The sequence below is a fragment of the Dipodomys merriami genome, unplaced genomic scaffold, assembly GCF_024711535.1.
Source record: "Dipodomys merriami isolate MVZ:Mamm:240054 unplaced genomic scaffold, mDipMer1.0.p SCAF_679, whole genome shotgun sequence".
Lineage (NCBI taxonomy): Eukaryota > Metazoa > Chordata > Mammalia > Rodentia > Heteromyidae > Dipodomys > Dipodomys merriami.
Window position 1 is genome coordinate 333,799 of NW_027206267.1, and position 23,033 is coordinate 356,831.

The following is a 23,033-nucleotide window of genomic DNA, read 5'->3' on the forward strand; positions in this document are numbered from 1 at the left end:
TTATTTTCATTGGTTACCTGTAAGAATGCATCTTTTCGACTTAGAGGTATGCTCAGAAAAAGTGTTACATAGCTTTCTGAAATTCTATCAAATAAGTAATCTTGATTTTTTCTGTCAGGCTGAAAAAACAAAACATGTATGTAATTGTCAATATTGTGATTTAAATTGAGAATTATTTACATAATCTCAATAATTTTTTATGTTCTTAAAGTATATATCAGTCAATGTAGTGAAAGAAGCATGGGTTTGGGCACCACACACAGCTGAATTTGACTGACTTTGTTATTTATTAATTGCATTGCCTTTGGCAAGATACTCATGTTTTTGTTTTTTGGGTATTTTGTTGTTGTTGTTGTTGGTTGTGGGGCTTAAACTCAAGACCTGGGCACAGTCCCTGAGCTCTTTTGCTCAAGATTAGTGCTCGGGCCACAATGACACTCATCTAGCTTTTTTCTGAGTGGTTTACTGGAGATAAGAGTTTTATGGACTTTCCTGCCTGGGCTAGCTTTGAACTGTGATCCTCAGATCTCACCTCCTGGGTAGCTAGGATTACAGCTATGAGCCACTGGCACTTGGCAGTGTCTCAGGTTTTCCTTTTTTTTTTTTGCCGGTCCTGGGGCTTGAACTCAGGATGTCTTTGAGCCTATCTGTGCTCAAGGCTAGCACTCTACCACTTGAGCCACAGCGCCACTTCTGGCTTTTTCTGTTTATGTGGCACTGAGGAATCAAACCCAGGGCTTCATGCTTGCTAGGCATGAACTCTACCACTAAAGCACATTCCCAGCCCACTCCATTTTCTCATCTAACAAATGTAGGGCACATATACCATACCTCAGAGGAGGAATAAAATTAAACAATAATTAGGCTTTGTGTAATTTTGTATTTTAAGCACTCAGTATAGTGATGGCATACAGAATGCATGCAATCATTTGAGGAACAAAATTTCTTGCATGGTAGTTAATATATAAAAAGCAACAGATGACTTAGTTACCCTCTATTCTTTCCGAACAAAATTCACAACCAGAACTTCAGTGTGAAATTAAAGCAATTTCTGTGGTTAGCTTTCTTATATTGCTCATATTTCCTAATTCCCCTCTATTCTTTCTTAACAAAACTCACAACCAGAACTTCAGTGTGAAATTAAAGCAATTTCTATGGTTAGCTTTCTTATATTGCTCATATTTTCTAATTCAGAATGAGTTTAATACATTTGTTTTTCTCTATTTTTTGAAATATTCGAAGATTGATGTTTCTTGTTTAATTATATGTATTTCAATGTTTTAAATTTCTCATTAAATACTCTTCCACAAGCATCTCACAAATTTCAATCTGTGTTTTTTTTTTTTTTTTTGCATTCAGTGCCAAACAATGTTTGATTCCTGGTTCGACTTGCGGTTTTGAAAGGTATGTTCTTTAGTTTCCAAAATTCTGGACACTTTTCCAGGTATCCTACTATTTTTCATTTATACTCTAACTCTGTAGCTTAGAATACAGCTTATTTGGCACATATTTAAGTTGTGCACCTGAGAAAATATGGATTCTGCTGTTGTTGGAGGGTTCTACAGCCTGAATGTCCCACCAGTTAATGTCCTGGAATCTGATCATAACTGATGTAGTAGTGGGGGTGGGACCTAATGGGAGACATTTAGGTTATGGGAAACCACTAATACTGTTCTCATGGGCATAGATTCACCTCTCCTCACCCTTACGCTCTCTATGTCTTCTTCTCAACCTCTCATTCTTGCCCTTCTGCCTTCTACCATGGATGGACTACCAAGAATTCTTCTGCCAGATGTCTAGTACCTTCCTAGAACTTGGACCTCTCAGCTCACCAAACCACACAAATCAACCAGTTCTGTTCATTATAAAGTACTTATTTTGTAGTATTCTGTTAAAGCAACACAAAATGAACTAAAACATGAATGTTGCTTCATAAATGTCAAGTTGTCATGATGTTTAAGTCTCTGATTTTCTATATATTTTACCAATAACCAAAGGTAAGGTATTGAAATCTGAAACTAAACTTATGTGTTTGTGTATTTCCCCAGGGAGTACTGTATTAAATGTGTATTGAGGCCTTTTAATAGGTGCATAAATACTTAGGTTTATTGTGTCATCTTTTGGGATTGACTAGTTTAGCACATGTACTCCTTTTTTTTTTTTTAAATCAGCCATGAGGCTTGAACTCAAGACCTGGGTGCTGTGCCTGAGCTCTGTCCCTGAGCTCTTTTGCTTAAGGCTAATGCTATACCACTCTGAGTCACAGTGACATTTCTGGTTTTCTATTGTTTAATTTGAGCTAAGAGTCTCACGGACTTTCCTGCCCAGGCTGTCTTTGAACTACAATCCTCAGATCTCAGCCTCCTGAGTAGCTAGAATTACAGGTGTAAGCCACCAGCATCCTGTTGTACTTATTCTTTATCCCTGGTATTATTGTTTGGAATGGACTTTGAGTGATGGGTTAAAAAATGGGGCTTTAAATGTTATATGGCTTATTTTGTATGAGTAGCAATGAAAAATTTTCCTGCTTTTTTGGGAGTCAAGGTCGTAAGGGCATTTTTTGTGTGTGTGTGTGCTAGTCCTGGGGCTTGAACTCAGGGCCTGGGCACTGTCCCTGTGCTTCTTTTGCAAGGATAGTACTCTACCACTTTGAGCCACATTGCCACTTTCAGCTTTCTGGTGGTTAATTGGAGAGAAGAGTCTCATAGACTTTCTTGCCCAGGCTGGCTTTGAACCATAATCCTCAAATCTCAGTGTCCTGAGTAGCTGGGATTATAGGCATGAGTCACCAGAGCCTGGCTCCTAAGTGCAATTTTTATAAATCTTAAGAGTATTATAATTTCCTTATGGAAATTCTTGAAGTCAAACTCTGCCTTATATATTATTAATTTCCAATCTCTGATTTTTTTTTCTCAGATCACCACTTTGATCATAATTCTAAGTCTCACCCTTTCCAAGTCAAGTAAAGACCTTCTCTTTCTTTGATCTTTAGACTCTTTTTTTTTTTTTTTTTTTTTTTTGTCAGTCGTGGGGCTTGAACTCTGGACCTTGCTGCTGTTCCTGAGCTCTACAGCTCAACACAAGTGCTCTACCACTTCAGCCACAGCATCACTTCCAGTTTTCTGGTGGTTAATTGGAGATAAAAGTCTCATGGACTTTTCCTGTTTTGAACTGCAATCCTCAGATCTCAGCCCCTTGAACAGACGTATTACAGGTGTGAGCCACCAGTGCCCGGCTGATCTGTAGACTCCTTTTCAAATTGAACCTCTTTAAATCTCACTGATTTTCAGTGGGTTTTGTGAAAGTTACACATTATAATTGAGGAAAGTTACAACCTTAGTTGTATTATTCACTATGGTACTTGAATTCACCTATCTTTTTCTGATTAATAATGGTTCAAGATCTTTGAAATCTGTACTGATGTCTTAGTCCTACAAAAAAAGGAGAGTTTCAATAGGATTTTTTTTTAGCATGTGTGGAATGCTCATAATCTAATTTCTGTGAGAAGACCTAGAAAAATATTTTTGTATGTGTTACTTCTACTGAAAAATTAACTATGCTACTATGTTTATAAAACAGAACTTTGAAAAAATATCATTTACCTTAAACTTATAGAGAAACCACCACCAAAAGCAGTCATTCAGAAGGTAAATGGAGGCTTCTGAGAGAAAATGGTGCTTCCAGACTTTACAAAGTCTTTCCTACAGAAGAGATAGGTGAATCTCAAATTAAAATAGATCACAAAAATGCTAATGCAAATGTGCTTTACAAAGAATGTATTCCATGGTTATTGATCAGCATAGTCCAACAGATAATTGACATGAGCCACATTTATGATATTAATTTTCTGGTGGCTACTTTATTTTTATTTACTTTTTTGTCAGTTGTGGGGCCTACACTGTCCCTCAGCTCTTCAGCTCAAGGCTAGTGTTCTACCACTTGAACCACAGTGCCACTTCCGGCTCATTTTTCTGCTTATGTGGTGCTTAGGAATCGAACCCAGGGCCTCATGCATGCAAGGCAAGCATTCTACCACTGAGCCACCTTCCCAGCCCCTCTGGTAGCTACTTTAAAAAGTAAAAAGTTAAATGACAACCTGACTTGTAAGTTATTTTAGAGTCAAAGCAGCAGGCTAAACTATCCTGATCTGAGAGTGTAGAAACAGAAGGAAATGCATGGCATCTGGTCACATGCCCAGTCAGTGTATCCTTAGATTTGTAGGCACTAGCACTGTCTAATACATAATCTTTTGATAAATGGCATTAGACATCACTGGTATTTCCTGCCAAGTTTAATGTCCAAAGATCAACTTTTGCTTAATAATTAATTTGTCATAGCTTTAAATATAGATCTGGCTTATAAAATGATATTCTCAAAGTTTATTATACAGTAACAAAGTCATGTTTACCTACTTCAATGGCATGGTTTTTTAAAATAAAAAGGAAAACTCGTTTAGCATCCACATGTCTGGGTAATGGAGTAGTATCACTTATTCTGAAACCTGAGAAATTAGAACCCTAGAAAAAAAGAAAAATATCACAGAATAGAAATTAACAATGATTTTATTTCATGGTACTATACTATGTTATATCTCTCTAAGAAAAATCTTCACATTTTTTTTCTGGAAAAAGATGTATCTTATCATCCTTATATGGCAAATGAAAAAGCAATCATTTCAGAACTAGTTTTGGTATATGGTCAAATGATTTGCAATGTTAGCTAGATGACATAAGAAATATGAACGAGGCAGAAAGAGAAAGGCTCTATGCCTGCTTTTTTTTTTTTTTTGGTCCGGTTGTGGGGCCTGAACTCTGGGCCTGGGTGCTGTCCCTCAGCTCTTCAGCTCAAGGCTAGCGCTCTGCCACTTCTGGCTTTTTTTTTCCTGCTTATGTGGTGCTGAGGAATTGAACCCAGGGTCTCATGCATGCAAGGCAAGCGCTCTACCATTGAGCCACCTTCCCAGCCCTCTATCTTTTTTTCTGAAACACTTCTCTATATTTTTATCTGCATCTCTTGTGTCATAAATGTTATTATAGCTCGATATAATATTTTCAATACACAATCCTGAAGAACAAAAAGTTTAAATACCTGTATATTCTTCTCCATCTTCATTTCATCTGAAAGCTGCAAAAGATATAAATAAAATCTTTAAAGCTCTTAATAACAGGTTTCCATGTTAAGAACCAGATTTTTAAAATACAGTAAAATGTTTATATTTAGTAAAAATTATGAAACTATTGTCAGTACAATTCATCTAAAAGTAATTTCAAAACATACTGAAAAGTTGTTTGATAAAATTCAACAATAAGAATTTTAAAACATGAGTCAGGTGCTGGTGGCTCACATCTGTACTCCTAGCTAGCAACTCAGGAGGCTGAGATCTGAGGATCATGGTTGAAAGTCAGCCTGGGAAGGAAAGGCCCTGTGAGACTCTTATCTCCATCTAACCACTAGAAAACTGAAAGTGGTGCTGTCCTTGAGCAAATGAGCTCAGAGATGGTGCCCAGGCCTAGAGTTCAAGCCACATGACTGACAAAAGCAGGAGGAGGGGGAGGGGGAGGGGGAGGGGGAGGGGGAGGGGAGGGGGAGGGGAGGGGGAGGGGGAGGGGAGGGGGAGGGGGAGGGGGAGGGGGAGGGGGAGGGGGAGGGGGAGGGGGAGGAGGAGGAGGAGGAGGAGGAGGAGGAGGAGGAGGAGGAGGAGGAGGATAGAGAAAAAAGAAAGGAGGAGGAAAAAGAATGAAGAAGAAACCGGGTGCCAGTGGCTCACACTGTAATCCTAGCTACTCAGGAGGCTGAAATCTGAGGATTGTGGTTCAAAGCCAGCCCAGGCAGGAAAGTCCGTGAAACTCCTATCTCCAATAAACCACCAGAAAACTGGAAGTGGACCACCAGAAAACTGGAAGTGGTGCTATAGCTCAAGTGGTAGAGTGCTCGCCTTGAGCTGAAGAGCTGAGGGACAGCGCCCAGGCCCAGAGTTCAAGCCCCATGACCAAAAAAAAAAAAAGGAATGAAGAAGAAAAAAGGAGGAGGAGGAGGATGAAGAGGAGAATTAGGAAGGAAGGAGAAAGGAGAAAGAAGAAAGAAGAAAGAAGAAAGAAGAAAAAGGAAAAAGAATGAAGAAGAAAAAAGAAAAAAGAAGGAAGAAGGAAGAAAGAATTATTATTATTATTATACAATTTTTTTTTGTCCTCATACTGGGGTGTGAACTCAGGGCTTCATTCTTGTTTGGTTTTTTGCTCATGGCTGCTGCTCTACCACTTGGGCCAGGTTTTCAGTGCAGCATTTTGCTGGTTAATTGGTGTTGAGTCCCTTAGGCTTTTCTGCCTCTGTTGTCTTCAAACTGTAATTGTCTCAACCTTCTGAGTCATTAGTACAGGCACAAACCAGTGCCTAGTCTTAAAACAAATTTTTTAATAATAAAATGAATGCAAGATGGGCACTGGTGGCTCACGCCTATAATTTTAGCTATTCAGGTGGCTAAAATCTGAGGATCATGATTCAGAGCCATCCCAGGCAAGAAAATCTGCACTGCTCTTAATCACCAGAAGTGAAGGTATGGCTTAAGTGGTGGTGCACTAGCCTTGAGCTAAAAAGGTCAGGGATAGCAGCCATGCACTGAGTTCAAGGCCCAGGACTGCCTACCTGATTACTGTATAATTATTAGCTTTCCATTATTCCAAAACCTAAAACAGGTTACTGATGACACTTTAGAATATACTTCAAGACTCTGGTTTTAAAGGAAAATATGAGGTTTTCTAAGAGTTTGGGGATGGAGTTTTTGGGATCATGAAGGTATAGTATCATGTCATCTGCAAAAAGGGATAGTTTAACTTCTTCCTTCCCTATGTGGATCTCCTTAATGTCTTTTTCTTGCCTTATTGCCCTGGCTAAGGGTTCTAGGACTGTATTGAAGAGGAGAGGAGACAGTGGGCATCCTTGCCTTGTTCCTGATGTTAGGAGAATTGGTTGTAGTTTTTCCCCATTAAGTATAATATTGGCTCTTGGTCTGTCGTATATGGCTTTTATTATTTGAAGGAATGTTCCTACTATTCCTATTTTCTCCAGAGCTTTTAACATGAATGAATGTTGTATCTTATCAAAAGCCTTTTCTTCATCAGTGGAGATAGTCATGTGGTTCTTGACCTTGGATCTGTTGATGTGTTGGATTACATTTATTGATTTATGTACGTTAAACCATCCCTGCATCTCTAGGATGAAGCCTACCTGGTCGTAGTGTATGATTTTTTTTTTATGTGTTTCTGGATTCTGTTAGCTAGAATTTTGTTAAGGATCTTTGCATTTGTGTTCATCAAGGAGATTGGTCTGTAGTTCCTTGTTTTTGTAGGGTCTTTGCCTGGTTTGGGGATGAGTGTGATATTGGCATCGTAGAATGAGTTTGGGATAGCTCCCTTTTTTTCTACTTCTCTAAATAGCTTGAGGAGTATGGGTATTAGTTCTTCTTTAAAGGTCTTATAGAATTCTGTTGTGAATCCATCTGGTCCTGGGCTTTTCCTTGTTGGAAGACTTCTGATTGCTTCCTATATTTTGTTGTAAGATATTGGCTTATTTAATTGATTTACTTCTTCTTTGCTCAGTTTGGGCAACTTGTATTTTTCTAAAAATGCATACATTTCTGCTAGATTTTCTTTCTTTAGAGTATAGCTATTGAAAATAGTTCTTTATAATTGTTTGGATGTCTTGGGTATTTGTTGTGATTTTTCCTGTGACATCCCTGATCTTGTTAATTTGGGTTTCCTCTCTTCCTTTCTTAATTAATCTTGCCAAAGGTCCATCAATTTTATTTATTTTTTCAAAGAACCAGCTTTTTGTTTTTATTAACTTTATTTATTATTTTCCTATTCTCAATCTCATTAATTTCCACTCTTAATTTGATTATCTGGCTCTGTCTAGTAACTTTAGGTTCCATTTTTTCATGTTTTTCTAGCTGTTTTAATTGCAACATGAGATTATTTACTTGGTCTGTCTCTATTTTCTTGATGTGGGCAATGAGGGTGATAAATTTGCCCCTCAGGACTGCTTTTGCTGGGTCCCACAAGTTTCTTTGTGATACATATTCATTTTCATTGAATGTAGGAACTTTTTAATTTCCTCTCTAATTTCTTGTTACCCAGGTGTTGCTTAGAAGTGTGCTGTTCAATTTCCATGTATTTGAGTAATTCCTGCGGTATGTTTTCTTATTGAGAACTAGCTTGATTCCACTGTGGTTGGATAGGATACAGGGAATTATGTCAATCCCCTTGTATTTGCTTACGTTCCTTGTATGAACTACTATATGGTCTATTTTGAAAATCCTCCTATTTTATACTTCCTGCAGTACAGGAATGCACCACCTTGCTCAGCTATTGGTTGAAATAAAATCTTGCAAACTTTTTGCCCTGTCTGGCCTGGGACTGCCACCCTCCTAATCTCTACCTCCCAAATAGCTAGGATTGCAGAAGTGAGTCACTGTGTCTTGCTCATACAGCTTTTCTACTAATTTAATCATTCCTTTCTGTACAATATAAATAATATATCATTATGAATGGAAATTTTCAGGAAACTTTTGATAGACAAATGGTATCCTTATATTCTACAAATTATTTTAGATCAAAGGGATATAAAACTAAGTATATTTCCTGAGGTTTAGTATGATTTTAATACTAAAATCAACTACAGATTATATAGAAAATGATTATCTTATTAAACATAGATGCAAAGACTAAATAAAACAAAAACAAGGAAGCAATGATACATTATTTAATGAGGTTCAAAGTCTGAAGAGGTACCAATGTAATCTGTCACATTTACAGATTCAAGGATGAAATTACCTTCTGTTCTCACCATAGTACACTCATCCCCTCTCATTTCAAAACACTGATATTTCATCATTAATAATAATTTATTCTACATCTACATCCATATACACTCTATATATTTTAAAAAAACTAAAAATTTCTTAATGTAAAAATATAATTATATGAACATTTAAATTATACTTAATAGCAATATACCTTTATCCTCTCCATTAATGTCAGAGATAGCATGGGAATCCCTAACATTGTTGATATTCATAAGGCAATAATAATAACATCCTATAAGACATTAATAATGGGAAAATGTGATAGACAAACAATCTTGCCAAGATTATTAATAAAAATTTGTAATGCCTACGAAAAATGTAACAGGTAGTATATGTAAAGCTTATATAGAGAAAATCACACAGATTTTATTTTTTTTATTATTTATTATTTATTTTTTGGGGGGGGGTCCGGTCATGAGGCCTGAACTCTGGGCCTGGGCACTGTCCCTCAGCTCTTCAGCTCAAGGCTAGCGCTCTGCCACTTGAGCCACAGCACCACTTCAGGCTTTTTTCTTTGTTGCTTATGTGGTGCTGAGGAATCGAACCCAGGGCCTCATGCATGCAAGGCAAATGCTCTACCACTGAGCCACCTTCCCAGCCCCAAGATTTTAAAACTAAAAGACCCATACAAAAGAGTAAGTATGACTATATCTATGACCTAGCGATGAAGAAATCTTTCTAAAAACTATGTTGCCCAAAGTAAAGAAAGTTAGTAAAAATTATATATCCATGAACATATAAAATTCTATGTAGCAAAAAATACTTTTGCCAGGGCACTGGGAATCCTAACTATTCAGGAAGCTGAGATCTGAGGATTGTGGTTCGAACCCAGCCCAGGCAAGGACATCTGTGAGACTCTGATCTCCAATCACCACCAGAAAAGCAGAAGTAGAGCTGAGCTCAAAGTGGTAGAATGCTAGCCTGAATAAAAGAACTCAGGAGACAGTGCCCAGACCCCTGAGTTCAAGCCACACAACCAACCAAACCAAACCAAACCAAAAACCTTTTGGGTTAAGAGAAAATGGGATAAATATTTGTAACTCATATTACTGAGAAAATTTAATACTTTGAAGTATAAATAGCTCTTAAAACTAAAAATAAGCTGAGTGTTGTTCGTCCATACCTGTAACCTTAGCTACTGAAGAGGCTGGGATCTGCCCAGGCAGGAAAGACTGTGAGAACCTAGCCAGTTAACCACCAAAAAGCCATAAGTGTAGGTGTGGGCAAGAGTATGGGTAAAGCATCAGTCAGAGATTCCATTATTACAAACAGAAATAGTTGCTATCTAAATATCAACCTAGCAATGTATAGAAAAATACTTAAAACCAATACTTCCCCAGTTGGTTCTCCTTTTAGACATTTATTCTTATAATCATGGAAAAGAATCTTTGTAAATGACAATGAATAATAAAAACTAACTTAATTGTTCAACGAAAGGCCTAATAAATTGCTTGTTTATGAAACATACATTTTAATTTTTTTTTTTTGGTCCAGTTGTGGGGCCTGAACTCTGGGCCTGGGCACTGTCCCTCAGCTCTTCAGCTCAAGGCTAGTGCCCTACCACTTGAGCCACAGCACCACTTCCGGCTTTTTTCTTTTTGCTTATATGGTGCTGAGGAATCGAACCCAGGGCCTCAGGCATGCAAGGCAAGCGCTCTACCACTGAGCCAACTTCCAAGCCCCTGAAACATACATTTTAAAATTATTTAAAATATGTGTTAGCTGGGAAGTTGGCTCAGTGGTAGAGTGTTTGCCTTGCATGTATAAGGCCCTGGGTTTGATTCCTCAGCACCACATAAGCAGAAAAAGCTGGAAGTGGGGCTGTGGCTCAAGTGGTAGAGTGCTAGCCTTGAGCTGAAGAGCTGAGGGACAGATCTCAGGCCCAGAGTTCAGGCCTCATGACTGGCAAAAAAAAAAAAAAAAGTGTTAAAACTTGGTAGTGCATTGATGGATTAGAAAAATTTTTTCTAAGAAAACACAAATGAAATAAGGTGACATCTATAAATGATAAAATTTTGATTGTAATTCCTTTTTAGTGCTTATCTCTTTTTCCCAATTTTCTAAAATTCCTCCCTTAGTGATTTATAGTAAGAAATAATAAATTTAAATTTTCTAGCCAGGTGATGGCAACTCACACCTATAATCCTAGCTACTCAGGAGGCTGAGATTTGAAGATCATTGTTGAAAGCCATCCTGGCAGGAAAGTCTATGACTCTCAGGTCCCTGAGTTCTTCTGTTCAAGGCTAGTACTCTAGCACTTTGAGCCATAGCACTACTTCCAGTTTTCTGGTGGTTAATTGGACATGAGTCTTTTAAAATATTAAATTAAGTGGATGGGCTAATGGTGGCAGATACTTAAATCTTTATAGCATTAACAATATGTAACTGAAAAATTTATTTTTGAAAAGGGCTAATTATATGTAAGTAATTCAAAAGCCTATTATAATTTTAGTGAAAATATGAAGATTTTTTAAAAACACTGACAAAATAATGATTGAAAATATTATCTTTTTCTAAAGGAAGAAGTTAAACATGGGACTTAGACTATAAAGTATGCATTATTATAAATTATGATAAAAATAAATGAATAATTATAAACCTCAAAGGATATGCATAAGTTGAAATCAATCTTTAAATAACTTGTAATGATATGAAGATACCTATACTCTACCAAGAGAGTACAAAGCCCCAGAAATTATTTGGTACATGATAGAACAAACACTTATGCTTTTCCTCCATGGTCTGTCTGACTGTTCTGATAATTTCTTATGGTGTGTTAATGACATTATAAATATCCAAATGTCCTTGCCAGAAAATAAAGCTTACCTACTCTATATTGTGAAGAGAAGATAAACCCAGTCATTCCTGAAATGGAAATAAGTAACCAAAAACTAAAAGGATGTTTAGAAAGTGTTAACAGTGCTTATCTGTGAGACTGCAGTGCTTATATGTTCTATACAAATACAATTTTTGAAGAATGAAAAATGTAAATATCATACCCTTATCTTCTTTTCTTTACTGCATTTCTGGAGGAATAACTTGTACTTTTCAAATGTTTCATCAGAATCTTTAAAAAAGTAATTGATAATATACTTAATCAAATTCTCTAGGAATGAAGAAAAACTTAAGTTCTTTAAAGAAATAATATTTAAGTTTAAATACTTAATAAGTTTAAATACTCTAATTTAGAGATATAACATAAAATTGAGTGAAGATGAGCTAGGAATTTTACTAAGTATAACCTATCCATACTTTTATTATTTTTAAATATATTTTTATTGTGAAAATACTGTACAGAGGGGTTACAATTACATGGGTAAGATAATGAGCACATTTCTTATCAAGCATTGTAGCCTCCTGCTTTGTTTCCCCTTCGCATCCCTTCGTATCCTCCCCCTCCACCAAAGTTGTAAAGTTCGTTTTTTCGACATAACGACTTGTACATCTCATTGTTGCAATGAGTCCTCCTGTATCCCTGTTTTAACAATTTGTTTTTTCCCTTCCCTTCCACATATACCAACATCATATATAGTGAAAGCAGGGGTTATACCATGGGGAAGGGACATACAAGGCAACAAAGACATAATCTTATAAATATGTTAGAAACAATCGCATGAAAGATCTCTCTCTCTTTTTTTTTTTTTTTTGGTCAGTCATGGGACTTGAGCTCTAGGCCTGGGAGCTGTCCCTGAACAATTCAACTCAAGGCTCATCATGCTCTATCACTGGAGCCATCGCGCCACTTCTAGTTTTCTGGTGTTTTTTTTTTTTTTTTATTGTGATTAAGTGATTACATAATTTCCCAAATTTCACAGTATTGTGGAATAGTGATGCTCATTTAAAGTCACAAGCTCATTCTAACTTTCCTGGAGCAAATTGTCTATCACGGTCTATAACATATAAAGGTGTACACATATATCCCATACATGTGATCAGCAGCATGGGGTTATTTAGTAGTGGTTCGACCAGATGAGTGGAAGTTCTTTGTTTCTTAAGTCATGTTAATTTTATCGTATCACCTAACATTTTGGATTTAACATCCACTTATCAGGGAGACCATGTACCGTTTGTCTCTTTGCTCTTGGCTTACCTCGCTCAGCATGATTTCTTCTAGCTCCATCCATTTCCCTGCAAATGCCATTATTTTGTCATTTCTAATGGCTGCATAATATTCCATTGTGTATAGATACCACCATTTTTGGATCCATTCATCTGTGGTAGGGCATCTGGGTTGTTTCCATATCCTAGCTATTGTGAACAGTGCTGCAATAAACATGGAGGTACATGTGTCCTTGTATATTGGTTCCTGTTGTTCAGGGTAGATGCCTAGAAGTGGTCGTAAGGGAGGTCAATCTTTAGCTTTCTGAGGACCCTCCAGACTGCTTTCCAAAGTGGTTGTATAAGTGTACATTCCCACCAGAAGTGTAATAGGGTTCCTCTTTCTCCACATCCCCTCCAGCATTTGTCGTTGGCTGATTTGTGGATGTGGGACATTCTGACTGGGGTAAGGTGGTATCTCAGGGTTGTCTTTATTTGCATTTCCTTCACCACCAGGGATGATGAACATTTCCTCATGTGTTTCTTTGCCATTTTTATTTCTTCATCTGAGAAGTCCCTCTTTAGTTCCCTTGCCCATTTAGTAATTGGTTTGTTAGGTTTGGGAGGGATTAGTTTCTTGAGTTCCCTGTATATACTGGATGTTAACCCCTTGTCTGATATATTGCTGGTAAATATTTTTTCCCAATTAGTTGGTTGTCTTTCTAGCTTGGTTGCGATAGATTTAGCTGTGCAGAAGCTTCTTATTTTAAGATAGTCCCATTTGTTGAGTCTCTCTCCAATTTGTTGTGACCCTGGGACTCTGTTCAGGAAGTTCCTTCCTGTGCCTATTAGTTCAAGTGTTTCTCCTACTCTGTCCTGCAGTAGTTTCAGAGATTCAGGTTTAATGTTAAAGTCTTTAATCCATTTTGAGTTGCCTATCCATACTTTTAATGAGTAACTTTTATTTATGTTCTGTGTATTGTTGTGTGAGTGTTCCACCAAAATGTATAAATACTTACTTTTACATTTGAGATTTTGCCTTAGGTGATGACTACTGAACAAGATCACATTTTTCAGCTAATCACTTTGGTTTGGTTATTTGATGGATAGCTTAATTTCAATAAAGTGCATGGCCCAGTGAAAGATTATGTGGGCTTTTAAGTTACATAATGTAAACTTAAATCTAACCTCTGACATAAAATCAATGAATACATATAAAATTATTTTTTAAAAGCAGGAGACGGTACAAAGTGATATATTTATATTTTTGTGTTTACTTATATTTTACTTATGAAAACCATTTATGTACTTTGAATACAAACACAAGATACATGTGTATGCATAATATATACATAGTTGGTATATATATGTATGTGTGTATTCTCACAAATACTCTGTCCATATATATATATATATGTATATATATATATATACACACACACAGAGAAAATACATATAAAAATTTAAAATTCAATATAAAAATTTTAAATAACTGGTGGATTTAATAGTAGCATATATAAGCATATGCTCTGAATTTGAAAAATTTAAATCCAAAAATTGGACATTAAAATCTAAATAATATAGTTTATAAATTTTATTTATTTATTTATTTTGTTTATTTATTTATTTATTTATTTATTTTATTTATTTCAGGGCCTGGACTTGGGGCCTGGGCGTTGTCCCTCAACTCTTCAGCTCAAGGCTAGCATTTGAGCCACAGTGCCACTGCTGACTTTTTTTGCTTATGTAGTGCTGAGGAATCGAATCCAGGGCCTCATGTATGCAAGCAAGGCAAGCACTTTACCATTGAGCAACCTTCCCAGCCCTCAATTTTATTTATTATACAGAAAAGACCAATGTTATCATTATCAAGGTGTTTTACCCCGCCTTAGTAATACTGGTATTTAGACTTATGGCCTCAAGCTTGCTAAACTGGCAAATTACTACTGCAGTCACTCCTCAAACTGTTTTTGTCAGTTATTTTTAAGACAGTGTCTCATAAATGCAATCCTTTCAACCTTAGTCGTCAGAGTTGCTAAGATAACAGGCATGAGCCACTAGCACCTAACTTGAAGTCTTTGTTAACACAAAGGGAATATCTGTGCTTATTGTATATGTGTGTGTGTGTGTGTGTGTGTGTGTGTGTGTGTGTGTGTGCGCGCACGCGTGCGCACGTGTGTGTGTCTATGTGTATTGGTCCTGGTACTGGTACTTGAATTCAGGGCTTTGCATCCTCATTTGGTTTTTGACTGATTGCTGGCATTCTACCACTCAAATTAATAGACTCAAAGAAACTGAAAAATCTAAATGATTACACAAACTATGTTGAGAACCTATCTATTCTCAAATAAACAAAAAAAAAATCTAGAAATAAGTTTCTAGATACAACTGATCTACCAAAATCCAATCCAAAGGGCATAAACCACCTAAGCAGATCAATAGCAAATAATGAGATTGAAGCAGTAATAGTCTTCCAAAGAAGAAAAGAATCCAAATGTTTCATGGCTAAATTCTAGAAGACTGTTAAAGCAGAACACCAATACTCCTGAAATTCTTCCATAAAAAAGAAGGTGAATGCTACTGACTCATTCTTATTTTTTCTGCTGGTCCTGGGGCTTGAACTCAGGGCAGGGTGCTGCCCCTGAACTTCATTTGCTCAAAGCTAGTGCTCTACAACTTGAGCCACCGATCTAGGTTTTTTTTGGTAGGCTATTGGAGATAAGAGATAAGAGTCTCATAGCCTTTCTGCTAAGACGAGCTTTGAACCACGATCCTCAGATCTCAGCCTCCTGAGTAGGATTACAGGTGTGAGCCACTGACACCCAGCTGTTCATATGTTTATATACAAAAAGTTATATGTATACAGAGAGAACATGATTTGAACTATGGGACTATCTAGGCGGATGAGGGATGGGGAGAGGGAAGAGAAAGATGGAGGGTGAGAAACTTTGAAATACATTTAACTGTGCATAAAGTCTGCATAAGGAGTCTCAAGGAAAGCTAGGGGATTGAGGGGAGAAGGGAAAAAGCTGTAGAGGTGGCTGTTCTGAGCAAGGTTTACTAGATGCATATCAAAAGTACCAAGGTAGAGCATCTTAGTGAAATGAATACACTAACAAAAAGGAATAAAAAAGAAAAAGTGAATGACAGGAGAGTGGAGTAGGCTTTATTGCAGGGGTAGTACCAGCAGAAAGGCTAATGAGAGTGAATGATGAAAACAGTCCAAGTAGTTTGTTTGCATGTATGAAAAGAGAACATTAAAACCTGTGAAATTGTTCTGTAAGTGGAGAGTAGCATAAAGGAGAGCAACAGAGGTAGGGAAGTTGGTCAGGATACACTGTATGCATGTGTAGAAATGTTACAACTAAGGTATGCTAACAAAAATACAGTAGAACTAAGAAAAAATATATTTTATTCTTCAGGACTGAGTGCATAGCTAACATGGTAAAGCACTTGCCTAGCAAGCATGAAGCCCTGAATTCAAACTTCATTACCCCACTAAAAGAAAAAATAATTATAGTCTAACATTTCCTTTTCTTTCTTTTTGTGCTGGTCCTGGGGCTTAAACTCAGGGCCTCGGCACTGTCCCTGAGCTTCTTTTGATCAAGACTAGTGCTTTACCACTGGATCTACAGCTCCAGTTTTGGCTTTTTTGGTAATTTAATAATGAGTTTCACAGACTTTCCTGCCCAGGCTGCCCTAGAACCTCAACCCCTAGACCTCAGCCTCCTGAGTAGCTAGGATTATAGGTGTGAGTCACCAGTGCATGGCTAGCATTTTCTTTGAAAATCTACATAAGGCAACAGCTACAAAGACAGACAGACAGACAGACAGACAGACAGACAGACAGACAGACAGACACACACACACACACACACACACACACAGATGACCATTAATTTACTTACATATAGAGGGAGATTTGCTTTTCTTGGCAGTCTCAACCTTCCACTCAAATAATTTTGAGGCATGCTCTTCCAAACACAGAGAGTAGTCCCTTAATCTTGACTCCATGGTATTGTATACTTCAAATATTAGAGGAACATTCTTCCATAGATGTGAATAAATTGATGAAACTGTATTGTCTTGTTTCATTTTTTTCAGCTCATTTTCCCATGAGTTATCAATATCCAAATCAATATCCCTGGGCCAATAATCCTGCAAAAAATGTGTAAGAGAATAAGTAAACAATTTTACTTTTGTGCCAGTCCTGGGACTTGAACTCAGGGCCTAGGCACTATCTCTGACCTTTTCTGCTTATGGCTAGTGCTCTACTATTTGAGCTATAGCTCCCCTTCTGGAGGTTAATTGGTGGTTAATTGGAGATAAGAATCTCATGGGCTTTCTTGCCTGAGCTACCTTACAATCTGATCCTCAGATTTTAGGCTTCTGAATAGATAGGATTACCAGTGCTTTCTGAGTAGGTAGGATTACCAGTACCTAGCCTAATGAACAATAATTTGATTTTTTACTGTGTACCACTTTGTTAAAGATTTTTTTTTTGCCAGTTGTAGGCTTGAACTTAGGGCCTGGGCACTGTCCCTCAGCTTCTTTTGCTCAAGGCTAGCATTCTACCACTTGAGCTAAAGTGCCACTACTGGCCTTTTCTGTTTATGTGGTACTGAGGAATCTAACCCAGGGCTTCATGCATGCTAGGCAAGCACTCTACCACTAAGCCACATTCCCAACCCTTAAAGAAAATTTGACATAATTAAAAACCTCAAAACAATTGCAAGTGACCTTTTCTGTCCCTGCTAGCTTCAAACTATGATCCCCAGATCTCAGTGACTTGAGTAGTTAGGATTACAGGCATGAGCCACTGATGCCTGACTTTGTTTTCCTGGTCAGGAAATGGAGTACCTACAATTTTAGCAATTAAAAAATATATAATACTGTATTAACTTTTCTTCTCAAGGCTGGCACTCTACCACTGGAGCCTCAGCTCCACTTCTGGCTTTTAATTGAAGGTAAGAGTCTCAGGGACTTTGCTGACCAAGGTGGCTTTGAACTGTGATCCTCAGATACCTTAGCCTTCTAAATAATGGCATGAGCCATGCCGGGTGTGGGTGGCTCATGCCTGTAATCCTAGCTACTCAGGAGGCTGAGATCTGAGGATCGCGGTTCAAAGCCAGCCCGGGCAGGAGAGACCGTTGAGACTCCTATCTCCAATAAACCACCAGAAAACCGGAAGTGGCGCTGTAGCTCAAGTGGTAGAGCGCTCGCCTTGAGCTGAAGAGCTGAGGGACAGCGCCCAGGCCCAGAGTTCAAGTCCCACGACCGACAAAAAAAAAAAAAAAAAAAAAAAATAATGGCATGGGCCACTGGTGACTCACTCATATATGTTATTTAAATCAATGAATCACTCAATAAATGCACATAAAGTAAAATGCTCTACTCACCCAATTTTGAAACTTTAAAAATTCTTCATAGGTCTTTGGAAGCTCTTCTATTTTCTAATAAAGGAAATTCAGTATTGGTTATGGATGTAAATTTAGATTATGCATCATACTCATATATAATTTGCTTAAATTATACTCAAGTATATTCGAGTATACTTAAGTTATAATTTTCAGAGTGTGAGATACTGTACAATATTCATGCAGGTCCCTGCTCTCACAGACAGAGATAAATGTTTAGATTCTGAGGCTCCAACCTAACTCTATAAAAGACTTTCCTCTTATGTACTACCTTTAAAAAGAAACCTCTACATCAATGTTGCTGAATGCTGTCATTACAAATTCCTATGAGAATTCCAAGGTATTTCAGATTATTGTGCATAGCATCTATAATAAGTCTAGAGCCAAAATGAGAAGATGCTTTTCTTGCTGATGTGCTTCAAAAAGCTCCACTTGTAAGATGGTGAAGTAAGTCATAATCCATTTTTATTATCTAGTAGTTTCTTTGTGAGGTAAAAATATATCCAAGTTCAAACTTTGACATTTCTAGTTATAAAAGTGCCTATTTCATCAATATATGAAATGGTTGAGATGATCAAATCACAGGACTACCTTTTGTAATAGTGGTTACACATTTGAGATTGAGAGAGTATCTCATATGTGAGGAATATAAGTAATTATGTACCTAATAATAAAATAATAAATGTGTGTGGCAACTACTATAAAAATAAATGTTTAGATACAAGCAAAGATAAATAAAGCTATGAAACAAATATTATGGTACTCTTGGGATAGTCAGATTGAGAAGGATTAGAGAGTAGAAGAGATAGAATACATGAAAGGCTTAGGGGCAGAAAAATGTTCAAGTTATTTTCAGGGATGATGAGTATAGCAGTTTGGCTAGAAGGAACTAGCAGTGTGTTTGTGTGTTTGGTCCTCCAATCTCAGAAAGCTGAGATCTGAGAAATGAGGTTCAAAGCGAGCCCAAGAAGGAAAGTCTGTGAGACTCTTATCTCCAACTAACTAGCAAAATGCTATAAGTGGAGCTGTGGCTCAAGCGGTAAGGCACTAGCTTTGAGCAAAAAAATAGCAAAGGGTTTCTTTACCTGTATTGAAGCTCTATGCACCCAATAAACCTTCTTCAATGGGCTTGCCATGATGCAGTAACTTTGTAGATGAAGACAAACCAGCTGGGGTTTAGGTGTTAGGGAGTTTTGGGGGGATCCAAATTGGAAAGATATCCGCATGCAAAAATAATTGAATTGGCCAAACAATTTCTTCTCGTTGCCCTTACACTTCGTTTGTTTCTGATTTTTGTTTTGTCAAAAAAGCATCAGTGAAGGAAGAACTGGAGAAAGAAAAATTATTAAGATGAACAATTTTTTACAGTTCTTGTATTCTAGGACCCAGAGAGAAGTGACACCAATAGTGAATCAAAAAATATGTAAGACTTCAGTTAACATTCCTCCTAGCTCAAATATTGAAGTAGCTAAGAGGTAGCTAAGAAGGGAGAGGTTTGATAACCGAGTTAATCCAGTTAAACTTGCAGTTTAACTTGCAGTTAAAATGGAGGGTGAACTAATCACAGGTGAAGTTAATCTAGTGAAATTGACACTAAAACTCTGAAAACTAAAGGAAATGAAACATCAGCCTCCTTCAGGATGTCTGTTACATAATGGTTAACAAACTACAGAAAAACATACAAAGGAGGAGAATGGGATCCATAATCCAGGGATGAACATTGTTTGTAGAAACCAACTAACTGAGAAAATGGTTATTTTAATTACCAGAGGAGGGCTTTAAAATGACTACTGGAATTGTGTTAAAGATCATATAATATAGGTTACATAATACTAAATGAAGGAACAGGAATTGGAGATTGAAAATAAATGGAAATTCTAGGACTATGAATATCAGAGTAGGCTTCAAGACTTAAGAGTATTAGAAGGCAAGCCGGGCGCTGGTGGCTCACACCTGTAATCCTAGCTACTCAGGAGGCTGAGATCTGAGGATCGCGGTTCAAAGCCAGCCCGGGCAGGAGAGACTGTGAGACTCCTATCTCCAATAAACCACAAGAAAACCGGAAGTGGCGCTGTAGCTCAAGTGGTAGAGCGCTCGCCTTGAGCTGAAGAGCTGAGGGACAGCGCCCAGGCCCAGAGTTCAAGTCCCACTACCGACCAAAAAAAAAAAAAAAAAAAAAAAAGAGTATTAGAAGGCATAACTCTGAGTCAGTTTATGCTATGCTAAATGTGTTTGTATCTAACAATAGTTTTTCCTGATGAATTTGATAAAAGTTAAAGGGAAACATAAAGAAAATTGTATTTCTAGTTGGAGATTTAACTGATTTCTCCAAGTAACTGATGAATCTGCTACACACATACACATAAATAAAAAAGGAGATAAGTGACTTGTAAAGTATTTTTAAGCAATTTAACCTTATTGGCATTACAAGCCAACTATATACCACAGCTGTGGAACATATAGTCCTTTAAAGTGGCAAACATGGAACAAGATTTTTGTTAAAACAAAAAACAACTTAGAACATGACAAACTATTAGTTCTTATCAGTATTTATTTTTCTCTATGTTTTCCTTGTAGTTATAGTGGGAGTTTTGAGACTAAATTCTGGTCAATTTGACATATTTCGTTTTGTATAAGACAGACCTCTGTAACTTTGTGTGTTTGTGTGTGTGTGTGTGTAATTTCACTATACTTTTTTTTTGACAAATAATCTATGGACCCCAAGTCCAAGGAGGTAGCAGATCACTAAAAAATAAAAAGAAACCTTTTCTTGATTCTAAACATTATATCTGACTAGAGGCATTCATAGTAACTTTATTGAATTCAAAGTAACTTTATTAAATTCACTATGTTGTTTTTATTTTTAATAATGGCCATGGACTGGGGGTAGGGGGGCTGTAGCTCACTGGTAGACCATTTGCCTAACATGAGTGAGGCCTCACTTCAACGCCCAGCACCACAAAACAAACGAAAAGATCCAGAATCTACTCTGTTGGGCCTACTGGTACATATGTGCCTGTAATCCAGGCACTATGAGGACTGAGACAAGAGAATACCATTTGTTTTTTTAAACTGGTACAATTAAATTAAATAGAAAATGATTGGGGATCTTTTGTTTTCCTGAGAGACTTCACCATTGCTTCTTTCTTTACCCAGAAACGTCTTCATTCTGCTTAGCTTAGTTCTTTCAAACTTTTCAGAGTACTGTGTACAATAAGAAACACACTTTACAACCAGAATAATGCATGTGTGTACATACATACATAATTAAAAACTCTATAAAGGGGCTGGGAAGGTGGCTCAGTGGTAGAGTGCTTGCCTTGCCTCATGCATAAGGCCCTGGGTTCAATTCCTCAGCACCACATAAGCAGAAAAAGCCACAACTAGCGCTGCGGTTCAAGTGGTAGAGCTCTAGCCTTGAGCCTTGAGCTGAGGTACAGCACCCAGGCCGAGTTCAGGCCCCATGACCAGCAAAAACCAAACCAAACAAACAAACAAAAAAACCCACCAGGGGCTGGGAAGGTGGCTCAGTGGTAGAGCGCTTGCTTTGCATGCATGAGGCCCTGGGTTTGATTCCTCAGCACCACATAAGCAAAAAGAAAAAAGCTGGAAGTGGCACTGTGGCTCAAGTGGTAGAGTGCTAGCCTTGAGCTGAAGAGCTAAGGGACAGCACCCAGGCCCAGAGTTCAGGCCCCACGACCGGACCCCCCCCCCCCAAAAAAAAACCCACCACCACCAAAACTATATAAAGTTCCACTTTGTATTATTTTGGTATTTAAAAACTGTAGCTTTGGGGCTGGGAAGGTGGCTCAGTGGTAGAGTGCTTGCCTTGCATACATGAGGCCCTGGGTTCGATTCCTCAGCACCACATGGGCAGAAAAAGCCAGAAGTGGCGCTGTGGCTCAAGTGGTAGGGTGCTAGCCTTGAGCTGAAGAGAGCAGGGACAGATCCCAGGCCCAGAGTTCAGGCCTCACAACTGACAAACAAAAAACTGTAGCTTTCAGGGGAGGAGGTATGTAGGACTGAGGATTAAACTCAGACCCTTATGTTCTACAACTTGAGCCATGTACTCAAAGAACTTCCATTTCTTGTATGGCTGGTATTACAGACATGCCCACCACACTGGGTCAAAACTCTAGTCCTGACTGATTTCTTTGTCTACAAATGGATCAAGACGTCCAACAAAGATTCCTACATGCTTTTCCACTTGAAAAACACTGCTCTAAACTATCACCATTCAAGGCTTTCCCCAAATCCAGTGAGTAAAGCCTTCATCGGTCATTCCATTCTAAGCTCTTTGGAAATTCTTCTAACTTTACTAGTCATACGTATTATCTTTCTTTTTAAAAATGTTGCTATTATTATTGCACTGTGTGATTGTATCATTATTGTATTTCCCACCACTACTTGTGCTCAACAGGGCAAGGCCAGTCCTTTTTTTAAATTATTATTATTTCTTCTTCAGCTTCCTAAATTAATTGGACACGACTCAAATGTTCAACGATTTGTGTTTGGGTTCCAGGGTTGTCAAGCATGAACTTTTCACCAGTCAGAATTTCTTGCAGGTGTGGGGAGGAGGCATGGCGAGAAGAATTTGTCCACTGAACTGAGGCTTCATGTCGTGTCGGATACAATACACAGGAGCACCAACTGTGTCTTCCTGTTTTACCGAGAACCAAATTATCCACATACAAACGGTTTTCTCTTTTCGTTGCTGG

The 23,033-nt window shown here is 37.7% G+C and overlaps 1 protein-coding gene across 1 annotated transcript in view; it reads right to left on the bottom strand.

Moving 5' to 3' along the window:
• Positions 1-23,033, bottom strand: part of LOC138815873 (protein FAM227B-like) — a 119,683-nt gene that overhangs the window by 96,438 nt on the left and 212 nt on the right. Inside the window, exons 2-9 of the mRNA XM_070005253.1 lie at positions 19,401-19,642; positions 18,298-18,351; positions 16,807-17,056; positions 11,860-11,927; positions 5,089-5,124; positions 4,413-4,517; positions 3,603-3,701; positions 18-119 (exon numbers count right to left, since the gene is read on the bottom strand). Of these exons, the coding sequence (XP_069861354.1) occupies positions 18-119; positions 3,603-3,701; positions 4,413-4,517; positions 5,089-5,124; positions 11,860-11,927; positions 16,807-17,056; positions 18,298-18,351; positions 19,401-19,541 (855 nt within the window). The 5' untranslated portion in view covers positions 19,542-19,642. The remainder of the gene's footprint in view (positions 1-17; positions 120-3,602; positions 3,702-4,412; positions 4,518-5,088; positions 5,125-11,859; positions 11,928-16,806; positions 17,057-18,297; positions 18,352-19,400; positions 19,643-23,033) is intronic.